Source organism: Rhinatrema bivittatum, chromosome 2 (assembly GCF_901001135.1).
Source record: "Rhinatrema bivittatum chromosome 2, aRhiBiv1.1, whole genome shotgun sequence".
NCBI classification, from domain to species: Eukaryota; Metazoa; Chordata; class Amphibia; order Gymnophiona; family Rhinatrematidae; genus Rhinatrema; species Rhinatrema bivittatum.
The window spans coordinates 657874871-657891466 of NC_042616.1; the positions used below are offsets into that span (position 1 = coordinate 657874871).

Genomic DNA, 16596 nt, shown 5'->3' on the forward strand with positions numbered 1-16596 from the left:
ATTGGACCAAATACCGACCAAACTCCTCCTCACCATTCCTAACACCATTGCTAAACCTCTGGCAGACATCATAAATTGCTCCCTCAATCAAGGACCTGTCCCAGACTCATTAAAAATTGCTTCGCTGAAACCCTTACTAAAAAAACCCAACCTGGACCCAGCCAACCCTGTAAATTTCCGCCCCATTGCAAACTTACCTTTTATAGCCAAGCTAATGGAAAAGCTTGTCAACATCCGACTCACAGACTACCTTGACTCTCACAATATTCTCTACCCTTCTCAATTCGGATTTAGGAAACGCCTAAACACAGAATCCCTCCTTCTTTCTTTAACGGACAATATCCTGATGGGCCTTGACAAGGGACAATCATACCTTCTTGCCCTACTCGATATCTCCGCGGCGTTCGACACGGTAAACCATTCTATCCTCATCAACCGTCTAATGGAAATAGGCATCTCTGGCTCTGCACTGCTCTGGTTCAAATCCTTTCTGAACAACAGGCACTACAAAGTTAAAATAAATGACAAAGAATCCCACCCCATTCCTTCAAAACAAGGAGTACCACAGGGTTCTTCACTTTCCCCTACCCTGTTCAATATATATATCTACTCCCTTTATGCCAGCTACTCAATAGCCTCAACCTCACCCATTTTATATACGCGGACGATGTGCAAATCATAATCCCCATCTCGGACCCCATCTCCGCTATTCTAAATTTTTGGAATAACTGCTTACACGCCATCAACCTTCTTCTCTCGAGTCTCAACCTGGTCCTCAATATGTCCAAAACAGAACTCCTGGTTATCTCCCCTTGCGATAACAACCCCTTCACCAACAATGCAATTATTCCACTAGCAAGTCAGGTTAGAGACCTTGGGGCCACCCTTGACTATAGAATGAATTTCAAAAAGTTCATCAACGCTACAACCAAAGAATGCTTCTTTAAGTTACAAGTCCTGAAGCAGCTAAGACCGCTCTTACACGTCCAGGATTTCCGTTCAGTGCTTCAGGCCATACTGTTTTCAAAGATCGATTATTGTAACGCTCTTCTACTCTGTCTCCCCGCCTCTTCTACTAAACCTCTACAGATGCTGCAAAACGCAGCGGCCAGGATCCTTACAAACACACGTCGTAAGGACCACATCACACCAATCCTAAAAATCCTACACTGGCTACCCATCCAATATAGAATACTCTTCAAGGCTCTCACCATCATCCACAAATCCGTCTATCAGCAATCCACACTCCAACTTGCCATCCCTCTCGAACTACATACTTCAACAAGGCCGATCAGAAACGCCTACAAAGGTTTGCTCAAGGCCCCCCCCCCCAACAAATCCTCGGTCCACAACTCTATTCACAAGCGAGCACTTTCGACAGCAGGTCCGCTCCATTGGAATTCACTTCCCCCAGATATACGCCAGGAACAATGCCATCTCTCCTTCAGAAAGAAACTGAAAACCTGGCTGTTCACACAAGCTTACCGTTGAAGGAACCTCCATCAATCCAACACTGACTCTCACCCTTCGACCTCTTCCCCCCTCCCCGTTTCCAGTCCCTCCCCTGACACCACCCCACCCCTGCTCACCTCCCCATGTCTCCTCTTCCCAGATATATTATGTTAATAATCGCCTAGGATAAATCTCTGTTTATATCTCGCTACTATATGGTTTTCGTTAATTTTTATCACTCTCCAGTTATCATCGTTTAAAATCTTTCCTGTCTTCCATCTCCCATGTTTTCGCTCCCTGTTTAATGTAACTTTACCTTTCTACTTAGTTGTTAAATTGGTTTCCCCCTGTTCTATTGTAAACCGGTACGATAAGACCTCATCTTGAGTATCGGTATAGTAAAAGAATTTAAATAAATAAATGTGCGTCTGTGTATGTTTATATGTACGACTGAGCATTTGAGATAGAAGAGAACATTTGTGTGCAGTAACCCCTGCTCCTTTATAAATCCACAACAATCCCAGGGCATTTGGAAATTAAAAGTTCCAGGTATGGAGACTGGGGGATCTTTTAATATCCTGTTTTAATTTATTGGGTGTTATTTGATGTATAATGATTTGGAATATTTTATTGCATTTGGAATATTTTTAGATAAAACATCCAATAATTAGAAAATTATTTGTCAGCTGTTTTGAAATATTTGTTCTTTTTATTAGCATAGTTAACTATTATGATTGATGGTTTGGTTTATATTTCTTGATTTTATTGATTGATACTATATGAGGTTCTGTTTTTCTATCATTGCACTACATACAGAGTCTGGCTTGATGCGATTTCCAGTTCAGTTTTTTTCTGCAGGTTTCTGTTTTTACTTTATGGTCTGTTTATTCTGAATTTGCTGAGGATCTGTTTGTATTCTGTATTATGACCAAGGTGAGGAATTTTGTATGTACTTTCTGTGTAGGGTGCTATAGCAACTTGGCTTGTTCTATTTTCCAAATAGGATCAAAGTGATTAGAAAAATAAAATGTCCAGCTAGCAAGGGTAGAAAAAAAGCATTTTATATTCAGTTTAGTGAATGGAATATGCAAACTTTGGGAATGTGCAGCTCATGATATTTTATTTTGTGCAATAAGGGAAGAAATATGTTTCTGTTTTTATTTCATATAAATAGAAATGCATTTCATAAATAAATTTCTGTGGTGTTGCATGACATGCAACATCTGGCTTCTCAAGTTTTCCAGTTCAGTTTCTGAATGAAGGCTTATGGTGTCAGGATTGTACTGGTTCCAACTGAGCTGGAAGCACAAAGAAGCAGGGGGAAACTGCTTGGTGAAAATAAAAATTAAAATTAAAGCCTCCATTAAAACAGTCTCTCAACTCATGGTATTGTATATTGTGTTCAGGGTGAGGGCGCACTTTTTCACTTAGCCATAGGTGCCATATGGCCTGACTACGGCTCTGAATGCTGCTGACACCATGTGGAAAATGTTTTCCATTTCAAGCCATAGGCTCTCCTAATTGATAGTTTTCTTGCAGATACTTTTTCATCCTCAACTTCTTTTGGTAAGGACAACCCGGGGATTACTGAGCACTCAACATCCAAGCCTGCAGATAGAGGGTTGGTAGGTTTGGATTTAACAGTGTCCCTCTTCTTGGGTTAATACGGATGGATCTGACCAGAGATGGATCAGAGGACTGTCGGATAATTGCACTAGATATGCATACCAAACTTGTTTAGGCCACCCTGGAGCTAAAAAGAATCAGATGGCCCCAGCCTTTGAATATTTTGCACCGTTCTGGATATCAGTGGGAATGATGGAAAAGCATAAATGAGACCTGCATTCCAGCAGAGCAGAAAAGCATCCTGAGCTGTTCTGAATTTGCTAGGAAGAATGGAGCAAAACTAGTTTTCTATTTTGTTCTGATGCAAATAGGTTTATTGTTGGTAGACCGCACAGTCTGAACTGAGCTGGAAGCCCAAAGCAGTAGGAGGAAATTGCCATAACAAATTTAAAAAAATAGAAAATCAGAGTTGCTTACCTGTAACAGGTGTTCTCCAAGGACAGCAGGATGTTAGTCCTGACAAAATCAGTCTGCCACCCTGCAGAGTTGGGTTTCTCTCAGTTTATTTTATTTTTTCGCAATCTCTGTATTATAAGACTGAAGAGGGACCCTCATGGTTAGCGGCATGATTGACAGGCACACTGAGCATGCCTATGTTTCTAGAAACTTTGACAAAGGTTTTCCGTGCCGGGCTCCCTCCGATGATGTCACCCATGTGTGGAGAAAGCAACTCTGCTTTCTCCAAGGACAAGCAGGATGGAGATCCTCATACATGGGTGATTAAGTAGCTCCAGGTCTCTCCGAACATGAGCAGCAAAGAACAGGTGCCAACATGCACAACAACTGCAGCTGCAGCAACTAGAGGAGCAGGCCTTCCCCCTAAGGATAGGTCCCTCGGAGGAGAGAGTTGAGTTGACATGGCTGGAAGAAGGTGTGGAGGATGGACTGTCCGAAACGACTGTCCTGCCAGCAATCTTTGCCCAGGCAGTAATGGAAGGCGAATGTGTGGAGGGAACTCCAGGTCACCATCCTGCAGATCTCGTGAATGGAGACAGCATTTAAGTGAGCCACCGAGAACAGTGGCTCACCGAGTGCAGAGAAAGCTTTGATGTGACTATCAAGTTATAAACCCGCCTGCGCATAGCAGAAGGCAATGCAACCCGCTAGCCAGTGGGATAGTGTCTGCTTGGAGACCGTGACTCCTAATCTGTTCTTGTCAAAAGAAACGCATAGCTGAGTAGAGGTGCAGTGGCGTGCTCTCCGTTCCAAGTAGAATGCAAGCGCACTCTTGCAATCCAGAGTGTGCAGAGCCCGTTCACCGCAGTGAGAGTGAGGCCGTAGGAAAAACGATGGCAGCACGATGGACTGGTTGAGATGGAACTCTGAAACCACCTTGGGCAGGAACGTAGGGTGTGTCCGTAGGACCACCCTGTCATGACAAAACTTCGTATAAGGCAGATACGACACCACCGCTTGCAGCTCACCAACCCTGCGAGCCCATGTGACCACAACCAAGATGATCACTTTCCATGAAAAGTACTTGAGATCAGAAGAGTGCAACGGCTCAAACAGAGGTTTCATGAGTTGCAAAAGGACCACATTGAGATCCCAGGAAACTTCCAGGGGCGAGGCTTCAATTGAAGCAAACCCCTCATGAACTGGCCAACAAGCGGATGGCAAGAAGTTGGGGAACCATCTAAACCCCAATGGTTTGCCCGTGTGGCGCTGAGATGGATAGTCATGGATGCGGTCTGTAGACTGGATTCAGAGAGGAACAACAGGTAGTCCAGAAGCACAGGAGGAGAGCAAGAGAAGGGATCCAAACCGCAACCCTCGCACCAGAAATAGAACCGCTTCCACTTCAGATTATAAGACTTCCTGGTGGAAGGTTTTCTGGACTTCAGGACACGGGATACCCCTGTCAGTAGGCAGAGGGCCTCCACATACACCCGATCAACATCCAAGCTATGAGGGCCAGGGTCCGCACGTTGATGTGACGGAGCTTGCCCTGGTCTAGCACCGTTCCCAACTGAATTGTGGATTGTACAGTTAAGTCCTGAAGAGTTGGGAACCAGACCTGGCAGGGTCAATAGGGAGCAATCAGGATCATGGAGCCTCGATCCTACTACAACTTCTGGAGTGTCTTGGATATGAGCGGAAGGGGAGGGTAGGCGTACAGCAAGCCCATCCCCCAGTGGATCGAGAAAGCGTCTGCTATCGATCCTCTGCTCCTCCTGCCGAGGGAGCAAAACCGGTGCCCTTTCCTGTTTTCCATGGAGGCAAACAGGAATATGTCCAGGGTCCCCCAGCAGTGGAAGATGCTATTCTCTACCTCCTGATTAAGGGACCATTCGTGGGGTCTGAATGTCTGACTCAAGGTATCGGCCAGGATGTAGACCACTCCCAGAAGGTACACCGCCCGGAGAGTGATACTGTTCTCGATGGCCCACGTCCAGACCTGGACTGCCTCCTGGCAGAGGTGAAATGACCCGGTTCCTCCCTGCTTGTTCAGGTACCACATGGCCACCCAATTGTCTGTCTGATCAGCAATACCTTGTTCACGAGAAGCTCTCGGAACACCCGCAGGGCATAGCAGACCGCTCGTAGCTCCAAGAGGTTGATCTGGAGCCGAGCCTCCTGAACTGACCAAAGCCCTTGGGAGCAGTAACCCAGAACATGTGCTCCCCACCCTGTCTGAGAAGCATCAGTGGTGAGAGTGGCTTGGGGCTGGGCATTCCAAAAGGAGCAACCCTGCTCTAGGTTTGTGGGGATTGTCCACCACAGATGGGTTTGCTGCAAGCTTTTGGTGACTATGATGTGAGCATGCATCTCCTGCAATGCCTGACACCACTGAAAGTAAGACGTCCATTGCGCACAGTGCATGTGTAGCCGAGCAAACGAGGCGATATGCACCATTGCTGCCATATGTCCCAGCAGCTGAAGAAACTGGAGGGCAGAGACATGTAGGCAGTTGTAGACATGTTGTGCAAGAGCTGCTAAAGTCTCTGCCCTGTTCTGAGGTAGGTAGGCCCTCTCCTGGACAGTGTCCAGGCACACTCCCAATGAAGTCCAGATGCATGGCCGGCTGAAGGTGGGACGGGATAGTTGATCAAGAATCCCAGAGTCTCCAGAGTTTCAATCATGAGGCGCATGGCCCTCTGAGCCCCTTGATGGGAGTTGCCTTTGATGAGCCAATTGTCAAGGTAGGGAAACACATAAATACCCTGCCTTCAAAGATAGCACCAACAACTGCCAAACATTTTGTGAAAACTCAAGGCACAGATGCCAAGCCAAAGGACAGAACACGATATTGATAGCAGTGCCCATCGACCAGAAATCAAGGTACCTCTGATCCGCCTAAAAAATGGGGATATGGGCATATGCATCTTGTAGATAGAGGAAACAGAGCCAGTCCCCTGCCCTGAGCAGGAGGATCAAGGTGCCCAGTGAGACCATCTTGAACCTTTTTCTTTACCAAGAAGCGGTTTAAAGCTCTGAGGTCCAGAATAGGCCTGAGGCTACCCATTTTCTTGGGAATTAGGAAATACCTGGAGTAGAACCCTCTGCCATGTTGGCTGGTCGGAACAGGTTTGACTGCTCAAGCGGAAACGAGGGCAGAGAGCTCTACCTGAAGTATCCGGATGTCCCCTGCTGCTCTCCACTTGGGAGACGGGGGGAGCGGGGTGGAAGACGCTGGAAATGTAGCCAGTAACCCTGGCAAACGATGGATTGGACCCAAAGGTCCGATGTGATCGAGATCCATTAATCTGCAAAAAGTTGGAGATGACCCCCAACCGGGAGGCCAGGGTCCCGCATGGAAATGTGGCTCATACTCCCTTGCCACTCAAAATCCTGTGACAGGGTTCTGTGGCGGAGCCGTGGGCGCCCCAGGTGGCCTAGGCTGCCTCTGTCTGGCCCTGGGGAAGGGCCTCTGAGCCCTGGACCTCTGTGCAGGCGGGTAATACAAGGTCATTAGAAAGTTAGTCTCGGGTGTTGCCATGTTGCCGACAACTGTTGAAGGGTTTCTTGGTAATCCTTCAGCTGAGCTACAGACACCTTAATCTTGTCCCCAGACAGGTTCTCACCAGTACAAGGCAAGTCGGCGAGATGGTCCTGTACCTCAGGGCGCAGGTAGGAGGCTCATAGCCAAGCCGTCCGACAGGCTCCAATGCCCGCTGAAGCGGATCTCATGGCTGTCTCGAAGATATCATAAGCTGAGCGGACTTTGTGTTGATCACACACCAGGCCCTGTTGGAGGATGGCCTGAAAATCCTCCTGGAATTGTTGAGGCAGACACTCACTGAACTCCAGGGCCTGCTTCCAGATTCCGCGAATATTGCCCCATATAAAGCTGGTAGCAAGCTATAAGGGTAATGAGCATGGTGCCCTGGAACACTCGGCATCCCAATGCATCTAGGGCTTTATGTTCTCGCCCTGGTGGAGCAAAGGCATGGGTACAAACCCTTTTAGCCTTTTTCAGGGTTGACTGGACGCGTGGGTAGCGACATGCAGCATGCCTGTGAAAGTTTCTAGAAACTTTGACAAAAGTTTTCTGTGCCGGGATCCATCCGACGATGTCACCCATGTATGAAGACTACTATCCTGCTTGTCCTTGGAGAAAATTTAAAACAAAGGTATAAAGTGCAACAGGTGCAAAATAAACCAGACAGGAACACCAAAAGTGGGGCCAATATAAGGCTACAAATTCCAGCTGAAGACCAGAGTCAAAGAGTTCAAGGATCAAGAATAGGACAATATCTAGGACCAAGTTCTGGCAAGGTGCAGATAGTGAAGCCAGAATATATCTAAGTCCAACAAGAACAAAAGAGCCACCAGCAAGCCATACAGATGGGAAGACTAATCTGAGTGTAAGTCAGCAGGCTATAAACAGCTGGGAGGACTAAATAGATAGTTCACGCGGCCCTCTATCATCAGAAGACAAGAACTGCCCAACAGATCCTTACATAAAGAAATACTGTATATATTGAAAAGAGAATATTTTGGTTTTGCTAATGTTTGGATAAAATCATGGTTTTAATACACTATCAGTCACAGCAGGAAAATGCAGGTAAGCTTGCTTTAAACATGAAAGAAAATCTACCTCCCAGGAAGCAGTTTTGCAATTTCAGCCCAACGGTTTCCCAGGCGCTTGTGAGCTTCATATATAATTCGGTCCTCATCTTCTGTCCATGAAGACTTCTTTACCTCAGGATTTAGGTGGTTATGCCATCTCTCCCGGCACTGCTTGCCTATTCTTCCTTTCAAGTGTTTCGCAATTAAAGACCAACGTTTTGGACCATACTTCTGAACTAATTCAATTACCTACAACAAAGTCCAACAAAGGGTTAACAAAAGCCCTGCCTGTCTTACTGCTCTGAGAACATCTTTTTAATTCTTAAGTCACTAAAATACCAAGCAAATTAAGATATCATATGTTCACAAATCAGATAGCACACTGTATCAAAAATCAGTCTTGTCCTTTCACCTGGCAAGACACAAGTGCTGTCAGTGCAGATATACCTGATGTGATGTTACAGAAGCATGCAAGACCTCAAATAGTTTTATTTTTAATTTTTTTCCCATTCTTTTCCACCTCCATCTTAAAAACTCCTTCCCTCAGGTAGAATTCCTGAGTGGCTCTTGGGACCCTGGAGAACTCGAGGACTGGAGACGAGCCTCCTCCAAGGTGCATCATCAGTGCCATATTTAAGTAGGCAGGGGCTGTCACATTGGTGGCAGCCCTACCTGAGCCTCAGCACACCACCAAAATGATAAGGCCAGGCCAAACCAGCCCCAATGGATGGGGGATCCAAGCTCACATCTCCAGCATCACAGAGCAATATACTACAGCCCGAGCTACAAGGGAGTCCCTCTTCTTATAGTTTTTATAAATTGATTTAAAAGACAACAATCGTATCCTTTGCAGCCCTAAAGTCCAGGTAGGCAATAATGCCCATGGCTGAATACTAGTTATAAAAAAAGTAGTTTGGTAGTAAATCAGAATGAATAATTGCATGGTACTGATCCTGGGTGCATCCACCTTGTGCCAAGTGAAGCAGTGATATTGGCTATCCTCTCCTCCAGCAAAATAGAGAATGAGCTAACCGACCAGTTCTGCTGGAGGAGTAGAATTTTCATGCTAGTTCACAAGCCAACTACAATTTTTTGTAGTAAGTAGCAGTCATCCAGGCAGAGTTTCACTTAAAGGTAAATTGGTTCTTACCTGCTAATTTTCGTTCCTGTAATACCACAGATCAGTCCAGACAAGTGGGTTTTATTCATCCCTACCAGCAGATGGAGGTAGAACACAAAACTTTGGGCACTACCACATATGCGAGAGTGCCACCTGCAATCCCTCAGTATTAATCGATACCCAAGCCAGGATAAGTAAAAATTAAAGAGCGAACGAGGCTCCTAACATGGATACCCCTGACCAACTACATAACAATTTAGAAAACGTTAAACCGAGAAATCGAAGCCAATAAAGGCAAATCTGCTTTGCAAGAAATACAGCAGTAGACCAAGCAGTATTTCGGCAGAGATCCTTAGGGCGGGCCTCTGGACTGATCTGTGGTATTACAGGAACGAAAATTAGCAGCTAAGAACCAAATTTTCCTTTCCTGAACATACCCAAATCAATCCAGACAAGCGTGATGTACCAAAGCCCTCTTACACTGGGCGGGAACCCGAAAGACCTGCTCGAAGAACACTCTCCCCAAAAGGGACCATCTCTAGGGCCCGCACATCCAAACGGTAATGCTTGGTAAAAGTGTGCAATGAAGACCACATCGCGGCCCTACAGATCTCCTGTGGAGACACCAGCTGACACTCAGCCCAAGACGTCGCCAAAGCTCGAATCAAATGTGCTCTAAGCCCCGCTGGAACCGCTCTTCCTTTGGATACATAAGCTGCAGAGAATGTCTCTTTCAACCAACGAGACAAAGAAACCTTAGACACCTTTTCGCCCTTTTTTGTTCCCCTGAACAGGACAAACAAATGATCAGAACGACGGAAAGTGTTAGTGACTTTCAAGTAACTTAACGCCATTCGTCTCACATCCAAAAGATGAAGCTCTCGCCCCTTCGAGGGATCCCAAGCCCAATCCGGAAACCCGGGCAATTCTACTGATTGGTTCACATGAAAAACCTACACCATCTTAGGAAGAAACAAAGGCACCGTTCGCAAGAACACCTTATCCGACGATATCCGGAGGAATGGATCACGGCACGAAAACGCCTGCAATTCTGAAATACTTCTAGCAGAACAGATAGCTACCAAGAAGAGTCTTCAGAGTAAGGATTTTCAAAGATGTCTGGCCCAGAGGCTCGAAAGGCTCCTCGCAAAGGGCCTACAACAAGAGATTGAGATTCCATTCCGGCCAAATGCGACACAGAGGGGGACGGAGATGTTTGATTCCCCGTAGAAAAACGCACCACATCTGGATGGGAAGTCAAGGCCTTCTCCTGTACTTTCCCCCTGAGAAAGCCCAAAGCGTAAACCTTGGCTCGAAGGGAACAATGGGCTAATCCTTTGGATAAACCCACCTGCCAAAAGGACAAAATATGGGACACCGAAACTTGAAGAGGGTCCAATCCCGTTGTCCACACCAGGTCTCAAACACCTTCCATACCCTGGAATAGGCTAACGAGGTAGAAGGGCTTCGCGCTTGGAGAAGCGTGGTAAATACTGGTTCCGAATATCCTCTCACACGCAATCGCCTTCTCTCAAAAGCCAGGCCACGAGACAGAAGCGATCCTCCCGATCGGAAAATATAGGACCCTGACGAAGAAGCTCCGGAAGGTGGGTCAGGCGTAGTGGACCACCCACTGCCAGGCGCACCAGATCTGCGAACCATGGGCGGCGAGGCCACTCTGGAGCCACCATTATCACTGACCTCGCGTGGCCCTCTACTCGCCTGAGCACCTTCACTATCAGCGGCCATGGAGGGAAGACATACAGGAGGACCCCGGTCGGCCACAGACATACCAGGGCATCAAGCCCCACCGCCCCGGACTCTCTCCGGTGGCTGAAGAACCTTTGCGTCTTGGTATTGAGACTAGTTGTCATGAGATCGAACTGCGGGGTCCCCCACTGCTCGCAGAGGAGTTCCCCAGCCCTCTGAGAAAGTTCCCACTCCCCTGGATCCAACTGTTGCCAGCTGAGGTAATCCACTTGGACTTTGTCGACTCCTGTGACGTGGGAGGTGGCGATTCCCTTGAGATGAAGCTCTGCCCACTTGAACAGCAGCTGAGCCTCCTGCGCTACCATGCAGAGGGCAAGAAAATTCTAAGGTGTAGCCGTCTCTCACCACGCTCAATAGCCACCGGTCGGAGGTTATCTGTGTCCACTCCTCGTAGAACCAGGCCAGCCTGCCCCCGATTACCAGAGATGAGGACTGGACCTGCCGGATCTCATTGTGAGGACTTATTGCCACCCGCTCCCTGGGTGGATACGCCTCTAGAAGACTTTCCAGACCCCCAAAAGGACTGTTACCTGTGCAAGGACTGTCTTGGGGCCGAGGCCCCCAAGGACCTAGTCTGTCGAAAACGCCTCGACTCCCGAAAGCGAGGCCGAGAGGAGAACGGTTTCCAGCCAGACTTTCGATTCTCTGGCAGCCTACTGCCCTTCGTCTCTCCCAGCGACTTCAGACGATTGAGATCCTCACCAAACAGCAGTTTCCCCTGAAAGGGCAGATTTCAGAGCTGAGATTTTGACGAGAGGTCCGTTGACCAGTTACGTAGCCACTAGTGTCGTATGGCCACCATCACAGTGTGGGCCGTGGTTCTCACCAGGTCATACAAGGCATCCGTGCCATAGGCAACTCCCGCCTCCAGGTGGGCCGCCTGGACTGAGGAAAGAGTCCCGGAGGCCGACTGCTCCTGCGGCTTCTGGATCCAACACATCAGACTTGCACATACCGCTGCTTGTAGGCCAAACCCCAGAACCTCAAACGCTCGCTTGAGAAGCACTTCCAACTTCCGATCCTGAACATCCTTCAGAGCGGAAGCTCCAGAAACCGGGATAGTGGACTACTTAGTGACTGCCGAAACTGCCGCATTCACCTTCGGGACCTTGAGAACATCCAAATGTTCCTGCAGTAGTGGATAAAGCTTGGACATTGCCCTGCCAACTTGCAGACCCGAGTCAGAGGAATCCCACTCTCGGCTGATCAACTTCTGGATCTTCTTCGGAATTGGGAAAGTGCTGGGGGGTCTCCATAGGCCATCCAGAACTGAATTAACCCCTTCAGCATCTGAATCCTCCAGGGTGAGCTTAATCCCCAACTCCTCTAACACCTGAGGTATAAGCGGGCGAAGCTCATCTCTTTTGAAAAGACAGATCATCCGCGGATCATCTCCTTCAGCCTCTGGACCCTCCGAAGTCCCCTGTTCTGTTTTAGAGTCTCTTGGGTCCAGAGGGGGACCCCCAATCAGATACCCATCCCGATCGGCATCCGAGGAAACCTCCTCCTCCTCCCTAGACTCGTCTGACTCTTCCGAGGCCGATTCCATGTGCGCTAGACGTCCCTTTGGAGGCAGGATTCGCAATCCTGCAGCGCCTTTAGGGGGAACCTTCCCCTGCTTTGCCAAGTCCGCCAGGCTTTGTGACACCGCCCTTGCTGCCTGCCTAGCCAGGAAGGCCTCGTGCAGCAAAAGTATGGATTCAGAAGAAAACCCCCCTGGGGCCCCTGAAGGGCGTTTGGGGCTGCTAGGGCCCTAGACATCCGGGCCTTTCGCCCTTGGTCGTACCATGGGGGACAGGAGCAGCAGGGACCCCCCCCCAGAACCCCAGGAAGAAACTCCCCTATCCGGCTCTGCAGATATAGCCACTCCCTCCTGCGCCTCGGTCCGTGAATGGCTCCGCGGCTTTGTTTGTCTCTCTAACAACCCCCCCCCCAGCACATTCCATGCAGAGCAGGAGGTCATTCAGGCAGACCGACGGGCTCCCACAGGCCCTGCAGGTCTCCCTGAGCTGCCTGTCCATCATGGCAACTTAGCAACTCAAAAATAAATGCAAAAGCAAGCAAGTTTCTTGCCAACCGCGTTGCCATGTGGCCCGAATACAGGGGGGAAGGGTGCACCACATAGAAGCTGACAAAAAACTGAAGAGGGCGCACTGCCCCAAGAAATTCCCGCGCAGAACAGGCCACTGCCACGGCTGAAAAATCGCGTGGCTCAATCGGCAGGACAGCCCGCCCCCACCGGAGGAAACCACCCACCTCCGAAGACTCTCCCGATTCGCCCACTTACTGAGAGGCTTGCACCCGACGATCCTGCCGAGGTGTCTGCCTGCCCGACAGCTCAGTCTGCTTGCTAGCTGCTGCTGTCTCAGAGCAGACAAGCTGCCGTTTTTTTTTTTGGTTTTTTTTTTTACACAAAGTCTTAAAGATCCAGGCACATAGGAAAATAATCCCCTCAAAAAGGCTAAGGGTACTTCCCTGTTCCTGGTCCGGCGGAGGGGCTTCAGTCCCACCAAGGAAACCAGACCACTGGCTGACAGTGGTCCTGGGGTTGCGGGCTGAAGCTGGTCAGGGGCATCCAACTCCCCATTCCCCCGGCTCCACCTGAGGGATGACCCTTCTTCAGGAGCCTGTCACCTCAGGGAGCAAGTCAGGACTGCAGGGTTAGCACCTCTACCATCTGCTGGAGGTAGAGAAATAATGAGGGACTGCAGGTGGCACTCTTGTATATGAGTCAGTGCCCAAAGTTTTGTTCTCTACCTCCATCTGCTGGTAGGGATGAATAAAACCCACTTGTCTGGACTGATCTGGGTATGTTCAGAAACAGGTTACTAAGGCAGCCCTATATGAAAACGACAACTGTTGCTCTTTAAAACAATGTATTTAAAAACGTACTAGGTGTTTACAGATTTCTGCAAGATCATAGTGTCTGACCTCCATGCTGACATTGGTACTGTTCCGTATTCAGATTAAATTTACATGCATAGTGTATTCAGTGACTATTTTACCTGAAACCATAGAGCCAAAAAAGCCCATTAAAGTTACACAGCAAATTACAGTCATTGGCAGGTATGCTGCCATGAAGTTTCAGAATTCAAGAAAAGGTAATTTCTGTGTACTGGACAAGGAAGAAGCAAGAAGTAGCTAAACTGACAGAGAAAGAAAGTGCTACACATTTCTTAGGGGTTACTGTACAAAGGTAAACTTTGAAGAGCAGTTACTTGCTGCTGCTCAATAACAATGAAGTAAAATTTCCACAATACTTTTCCTATAAAATAAAAATAAAGCAAGAAATACCTGTACTATGATAAAGGCAAAAATTCTTATTTGGGAGTCCAGGTTTGAATGGGATTTCAAAATTCTCAAGACACAGAGAATGAGATTATGCAGCAATAAGAATCATACCGTTTTCACAGATACACTATCCTACTGCTAGATCAGTTAACACAAGATTCTGCTCTTGATTGGTCAATCTGACGTCGCTTCCTGTTCTTTTTACACCATGAATACGGCCTGATTTACTAAGGCTTTTCTCCCGTGCTGTGTCTATGGGGAAAATACTTAGTAAATTACGCCCTTAATTGGCATTAGTTGCTAAGGAAAAAACGTGCCAGGGAGTGAAACTACATCCCAGAGAAGGATTAGTTAGCATGGTATTAAAGCACACATCATTCCTTGTTCACTCTGTAGTATACATGCAAATAGTAAGCAAATCATGCTGCCCTCCCACTAGCATTAACAGTGGGCGTGAAAACAATATTAGAAACCAGCAGGGGAAGAAAAGAGTGCTGGACATTGAATACCTCCATTTTCCTTCACAGTATACCAAATCATTTTCATCTTAATTAACAAAAATGAAAAGTAAACTCAAATCCAAAGATTAACACATACCCTCTGATCCTCCTCTTTTGTCCAGGGACCTTTTATTAATTCAGGATTTAAAACTTTCTGCCATCGATGCTGACACTGAACATCTGAACGGTTCTGAAATACCCAAAGTCATTAAAGGCATAATTTTAGTAATATAAAAAAAGAATAATCTGACAAAATGCATAGACACTCTTGATTCATGAAACATTCTATTTATTTACCTTTTCTATGGAATATTTATCTTAAGAACCATACATGCCTTGCAGGAGTAACCAAGTCAATAGTGGAAGAATACTAGTTTTGAAGGCTGTGGCAGTAATTAAGGAGGGACTTGAACTGACAAGTCAAGAAAATGAGATATTTGAAAGAAATTCTGAAGATAGTCAGAGACAGAGAAAGGATACGGGATGGAACGGCTCCCCTATGAGGAAAGTCTGAGGTTAGGGCTGTTCAGCTTGGATAAGAGACGGGTGAGGGGGGATATGATAGAGGTCTACAAAATCATAAGAAGACTAGAGCGGGTAAATGTGAATTGGTTATTTACTCTGTCAGATAATAGAAGGACTAGGGGGCACTCCAAAGTAGCACATTTATAACAAATCGGAGAAAATTCATTCGCTCAATGCACAGTTAAGCTCTCAAATTCATTGCCGGAGGATGTGGTTAGGCAGTTAATATAGCTGGGTTTAAAAAATGTTTGGATAAGTTCCTGGAGGAGAAGTCTATAAACTGCTATTAAACAAGTTGACTTATGGTATAGCCACTGCTATTACTGGCATTAGTAGAATGGGATCTATTTAATGTTTGGGTAATTGACAGATGATTGTAACCTGGACTGGCCACTGTTGGAAATAGAATGCTGGGTTTGATGGACCCTCAGTCCAACCTAGTATGGCAACTTCTTAAAGAAAGGGCATACACAAACTTGCTCTTGCCCATCTTTCTTTTTCTCCCCATTATCTCTTTTGCTCCCTCCACCCTAATCACATATCCTCTTTCTGTGTCTCCCACACTAGTCAAAATGTATCTTGTGTTCAAGCCTTTTCTACTAGTCCCTACCTTTGTAATAAACTCCCCCTGCTGCCCCAGATGCTACCTCTCTTATCTCTAAGTCTAAATTTAAAACCAATCTATTCCACCTGGCCTTCTATGACTTACAATCAAAAATTATTTCCACACCTACTAGGTATCTTTGCAATTGTTTTACATGCAACCCACAAACATTCCACCAAAATCCTTCTGGTGATAGCTCAAGCTACACTAGCTACTTACAGGGCATCCTTTCTTCACTGCCCCACCCTACATTTTTCTCATTTGTTTTTTTGGGGTTTACTTTTTTCCCTTCCACCTCCCTCCAGCTTCCTTTCCCTTACACACTTCAGTATCTATCCTTTCTCTCCCTCCCATCATCCTTTTTACTATCCCTCCTCCTCTCCATCTGGCTTCTTACCACTACCATGCATCCTTTTTCAAACTCTGCCCCTCCCTCCAGCAACTTCAGAAATTTTGAAATAAGTATGATTGGGGCAGCCAGAATGGGCTCACAAGGAAGAAGAGACAAGAGAAGCAAGGAGCTTCATATGTAGGGAGACTGGGCATGCAAATGGCAAATTAAATTTAATGTGGACAAGTGCAAAGTGATGCATTTAGGGAAGAGCAACCCAAATTATAGCTATACAACGCAAGGTTCCACATTAGGAATCACCATTTAGGAGAAATCTTCTGCTCAGTGTGCAGCAGCAGCCAAA

The 16596-nt window shown here is 47.0% G+C and overlaps 1 protein-coding gene across 2 annotated transcripts in view; it reads right to left on the reverse strand.

Annotated features, from left to right (window-relative positions):
• Nucleotides 1-16596, reverse strand: part of MYBL1 (MYB proto-oncogene like 1) — a 489278-nt gene that overhangs the window by 329527 nt on the left and 143155 nt on the right. For both annotated transcript variants that reach the window (XM_029591403.1, XM_029591402.1), the window contains 2 exons: nucleotides 14870-14962; nucleotides 8120-8340 (listed from right to left, as the gene is read on the reverse strand). In XM_029591403.1, coding sequence (XP_029447263.1) covers nucleotides 8120-8340; nucleotides 14870-14962 — 314 coding nt within the window. The remainder of the gene's footprint in view (nucleotides 1-8119; nucleotides 8341-14869; nucleotides 14963-16596) is intronic.